This window comes from Chiloscyllium plagiosum, chromosome 9, assembly GCF_004010195.1.
Source record: "Chiloscyllium plagiosum isolate BGI_BamShark_2017 chromosome 9, ASM401019v2, whole genome shotgun sequence".
In the NCBI taxonomy this organism is placed as follows: Eukaryota; Metazoa; Chordata; class Chondrichthyes; order Orectolobiformes; family Hemiscylliidae; genus Chiloscyllium; species Chiloscyllium plagiosum.
In genome coordinates, this window is record NC_057718.1 from 99712913 (window position 1) to 99718385 (window position 5473).

Below are 5473 nucleotides of genomic sequence, written 5' to 3' on the forward strand. Positions count from 1 at the left end.
TGGAAGGATATTGTGAAACTTGAAAGGGTTCAGAAAAGATTTACAAGGCTGTTACCAGGGTTGGAGGGTATGAGCTATAGGGAGAGGCTGAACAGGCTGGGGCTGTTTTCCCTGGAGCGTTGAAGACTGAGGGGTAACCTTATAGAAGTTTATAAAGTCATGAAGGGCATGGATAGGGTAAATAGGTCTCTTCCCTGGGATGGGGGAGTCTAGAACTAGAGGGCATAGGTTTATGGTGTGAGAGAAAAGACATAAAAGAGACCTAAGGGGGAACCTTTTCACGCAGAGGGTAGTATGTGTATGAAATGAGCTGCCAGAGGATGTGGTGGAGGCTAATACAATTGCAACATTTAAGGGCATTTGGATGGGTATATGAGTAGGAAGGTTTGGAGGGATATGGGCTGAGTGCTGGCAGGTGGGACTAGATTAGGTTGGGATATCTGGTCGGCATGGATGGGTTGGACCGAAGGGTCTGTTTCCATGCTGTACATCTCTATGACTCTATGACTCTAGTCACCCTACAGGGGATGGAACATGATTTTCCAATGCAAACAATCTAAATTCAGACCAGCTCAGTTGGCTGGATGGCTGGTTTGCAATTTAGCACATTTCTGATGCAGGGTCACTAGAACCCGAAATGTTAGCTTTTCTTTCTCTCTCTATAGATGCCGCCAGACCTGCGGAGTTTCTCCAGCAATTTCTGTTTCATTTCAGCATCCGCCATTTTTGTAAGTTTCCAATTCATGGGAACTTGGGGATTGTATTTTGAGGAGAGACTGAGCAAGCTAGGCTTCTCCTCTCTGGAGTTTTGACATAAACCTGATTGAAACATTTACAATTCTGTTATCTTTTTTGCCTTTTCCGTGACTCAGTGAAGACACCGTTGTGCAAAAAACTTGATTCAATATTTCCACCAGCAGGGAATCCCCATGGGGCCAGGGAACGCGTAAGGAGCAAAACCTGAAGCAAAATGCTTATGTGAAGCAAGTTAAAAATCACACAACACCAGGTGATAGTCCAACACATTTATTTGGAAGCACTAGCTTTCAGAGCACTGCTCCTTCATCAGGTAGCTAGTGGGGCAGGGTCATAAGACACAGAATTTATAGCAAAAGATCACAGTGTCATACAACTGATGCGATATATCATATTTTTAGTAATATATAGCAGCGCTCCAAAAGCTAGTACTTCCAAATAAACTTGTTGGCCTATAACCTGGTGTTGTGTGATTTTTAACTTTGTCCCCCCCAGTCCAACGCCGGCACCTCCACATCATGTGGACAAAGTGAAGGGGGTGAGTGGAGATTAAATCAAAGTAAGGGGGGAAAGACAAGTAGAGCACCCCACCCTCCCACACTGCCCGCCTCTTCTTCAAGACATCGAGAGCGTTGGTGGGCACTGCATGCTCCCTCTCCAGGGACACCCAGGTACAAACATAACCACGTTTACAGCCAGCCTAGCCAGGCCCAGGAGCAGACCCACTGGGAAACCCTCCAACCTGCCCGCTCCCCTTTTCACCAGGTACCCCAAGACCAGGAGCGTGGGGCTGAAATGGTGGCACAGTGGTTAGCACTGCTGCCTCGCAGCGCCAGAGACCCGGGTTCAATTCCCACCTCAGGCGACTGACTGTGTGGAGTTTGCACGTTCTCCCCGTGTCTGCGTGGGTTTCCTCCGGGTGCTCCGGTTTCCTCCCACAGTCCAAGGATGTGCAGGTCAGGTGAATTGGCCATGCTAAATTGCCCGTAGTGTTAGGTAAGGGGTAAATGTAGGGGCATGGGTGGGTTGCGCTTCGGCGGGTCGGTGTGGACTTGTTGGGCCGAAGGGCCTGTTTCCACACTGTAAGTAATCTAATCTAATCTAATCTAAAAATGTAGCCAAAACAATTGTAACACATTTTTTCAGGTAACTAATGAATACCCATAACCAAACACGCATAGACCACAAAGCAGTCTTGTTGTTATGTTAGTTTCCTGATTACAAACATATTATTGGGATAATTCAAATCCCCTAACCCTAACTGACCTGAGTCAAACTGGTAATTCAATCTAAAGAGAGATGCCCACACTTTATCTTGCGCAAAAGTTCCACTTGGCTTGATTAAACAGATTAGCAATTAAACAGTAAAGGATTATTATGTATTAATTTAGTAGTTATTGACATTGCATCTAAGACTAATTATTGTCTCTTGTGAGAGATCAGGCCTAATTAATGCAGAGGTTCACGTTACAATGGAAAAGTGTGGCACTGGAAAAGCACAGTAGGTCAGGTTGCATTCGAGGAGCTGGGCAGTCATCGTTTCAGGCCTTGACACACGTTTCACACGCTTTGACTCTGATCTCCAGCATCTGCAGTCCTCACTTTGTCCAAGTTCACATTATGACCTTAGCTCTATGCTATTAACACAAGGTGCAATCATTCAGGAACCAACAAGATACAAAGTGGACTTGAGTTAGTTCCACCCATTCCACCCCACCCCTGACGGGCGGAGATTGTGCCATGAGGTTGGTTAACCCTTTCAGGTTCTTACTGTCTTGTGCAAGAGGACTGACAGGGGTGAATGTTGGGAGGATGTCTCCACCCCTCCCCCCCACCCCCAATGGTAGAGACCAGACTTTGAGGTCACAGTCTCAGACTGAGACGAGGAGAAACCCCCTTCAACTTTTTGTGGTGAATGTTCAGAATAGAGACTGACTCACTGAATGTGTTCAACACAGAGATCAATATGTTTTCGGGGATGTGGAGATTGTAGGGGGAGGTGGAAGATCAGCCATATGTGAAGGCACCTGCTCCCTTCCCTTGTGTTTCATTTTATCAGTGTTGGCTGTGTTCGCTCTCATGGTCTACTTTCCACAGGTAACCAAATCACCAAGGAAGCAAACTCCAGGGAACCGATGGAAGCAAAGTTCTGGCTGACCCCCTTTCAGACCAAACTGAGGTCCAGGCTGCAGCTCAAGGTAAGAAATGCAAAGCTAACATCGCTGAGTATGAAGGTGGTCTCGCACTTCCCATTCACAAGGGCTGAGCTAGGTCGAGAGGGCTAGGATTCCTGCTCACAGAAAGTCAAGTGCCAATGCTGTAAAAGCCATAAAACATGCAACAAAGTGCTCTGTTGTAACATTTTTGCTTCCTTATAAAGTTGCCTTTTGGTAGTGGATCGAGCTTTTTCTTAATTATATCTACGAGGCAGAGAGTGAAATGAAGGCTCCTAGGGATCCTGTAAAAATTGTCATTGGGATTCCTGGGGAGGGTAGGAGGAGGTGAGGGGTTGCTCTGAAGGGTGGGAGGTGTAAGGTCATTGGGGAGTGTGGGTGGGTGAGGGGTCGCTGTGAAGGGTGGGGGGGTGAAGGGTCACTGGGAAGAATAGGGGTGTGAGAGGACTTCAGAAGGGTGGGGAGATGTGGAGTGGATAAGGAGTGAAGGGGGAGGAGCTCAGACACTGCCTTCTGATGACCAAACCTTGTGAGCAGAGTGAGGGTGGGTTAAATGTACACTGTAGTGCACAATGGACCACTGGCACCATCCTTGTGTTGGAGGATAGCCATCAGTTACTGTAGGGGATTACACACTGGCATGGATTGTTGAATGGGCACAGTAGGACTAAGTGGGTCATTGTCAGGTTGGCAGGCTATAGCTGGTAAAGTATGACACAAATTCAGTAGAGTCCCAGATGACCACAGTCTATGTCAATGATTTGGATGATGGGACTAGATGCAACAATTCCAAATTTTCTGATGAGCTACAACATGGTTAGAGACAATAAAAAAAAGCTGCAGCTGCTACAATCCAAAATAGACAGGCAGGAGGCTGGAAGAACACAGCAAGGCAGTCAGCATCAGGAGGTGGAGTAGTTCACATTTCAGATGTAACCCTTCTTCAGGGAAAAGGGTTCTGAAGCAGAGTTACACCTGAAACGTTGAGTTCTCCACCTCCTGATGTTGCCTGGCTTGCTGTGTTCTTCCAGCCTCCTGCCTATCTACTAGGTGAAAGCGAGTACTGCAGATGCTGGAGATCAGAATCTAGGTTAGAGTGGTGCTGGAAAAGCACAGCAGGTTAGGCAGCATCCGAGGAGCAGGAGAGTCAACGTTTCAGACAAAAGCCCTTCATCAGGATGATCCTGATGCTTTTCCAGTACCACTCTAATCTTGACTCCTGCTTAGCTACACTGGATGGCCTATGACATGGCAACATGAGTTGTAAGGAGGACGTAAAGAGGTTTCAAGGGGATCTGGTCACTGAACAAGAACATAGCGGTTGGTATATAAAGCGAAGAATGTGAGGTAGGAAAACACAGCAAAAATGTGCAGCATTTCTTGAATGGCAAGTTTTTGGAAGTGTTGACCTCTGAAGAGGATTTGAGTGCAGCAGTGCCACAGTTTGAGGAGACAGCAGTGTGCACTGTGCAGTGTGCACCCTTACCGACCTGTCATAGGGAAAAATTCAACAAAGCTTCACCAGATGGATGCTTGGGATGGTGCAGAGATAGTTCTGAAGGAGGGTCACTGGACTCAAAACATTAACACTTGCTTTCCCTCCGCAGAGTAGATAAAGTGGGGAGCTGGAAAAAGCACATCAGGTCAAGCAGCATCAGAGGAGCAGGGGAGTTGATGTTTCAGGTCGGAACCTCTCATCAGGACCCTCTCCATGGATGCTGCCAGATCTGCTGAGTTTCTCCATTAATTTCTGCTTTAGGCTAAGGTCTGACAACTGTCCTGTGAGGAGAGCTATCTTAGCTGGATCTCCATGCCTGTGGCTGGTATTTGTTGCTTGTCTATAATTACCCCTGAAAGAACTGGGTTTCTGGGCCATTTCTGAGGGCCGTTCGGAGCTGACCACATTGCTGTGGGTCTGGAGTCACATGTAGGCCAGACCAGGTAAGGATGGCAGATTTCCTTCTCTAAAAGGACATGACTGAACCAGATGGGTCTTTCCAACAATGGCTTCATGGTCATCATTAGATTCTGAATTCCAGATTTTTTATGCCTCCGGGCAAATTGTCAGTCAGTTTGAAAACTCCAGCGTAAAACCTCGGCTAAAATATTCGATTGCTTCTCTCTTTATTTCATCATGCCATCTTGGGCTGGACATGGCCACAATGGGAGTGTCAATAGCAGGGAATGGGACATAGTGTAGTGTGAGTCCCACTCTCTCATTTGAGAAGAGGTTTACAGAGGCAGTGGGGTGATGGGGTGGGGGGGGGGACGTTCAGGATGAGGCAGAGTTCTTCCACCTCTTGATGGGAAGTGTCTCTTCGGGCACTTCACAGGGCAGCCGCGGCCTGGAGGACCCTCTGGGCAGGTCGCCGACCTTACCAAGAACTGCTGACCAATCAGCTCTCCTTTTGCTCAGTCATGCTGCCGGTGAGGGGGGAGAAGGTGACCGTTGCTGGGATACTGCATCTGCCCTGGGCCTCAGATCATGGATGCACCCAGAGTGATGGCAAAGGAGGGGTCACTGGGGAGGGTGGGGGGTTAGA

At 47.8% G+C, this 5473-nt stretch overlaps 1 protein-coding gene across 1 annotated transcript in view; it reads left to right on the plus strand.

The window, feature by feature from the left end:
- LOC122553279 overlaps positions 1–5473 on the plus strand; it is a 95783-nt gene that overhangs the window by 43133 nt on the left and 47177 nt on the right. Inside the window, exon 3 of the mRNA XM_043696867.1 lies at positions 2854–2954. Coding sequence (XP_043552802.1) covers positions 2854–2954 — 101 coding nt within the window. The remainder of the gene's footprint in view (positions 1–2853; positions 2955–5473) is intronic.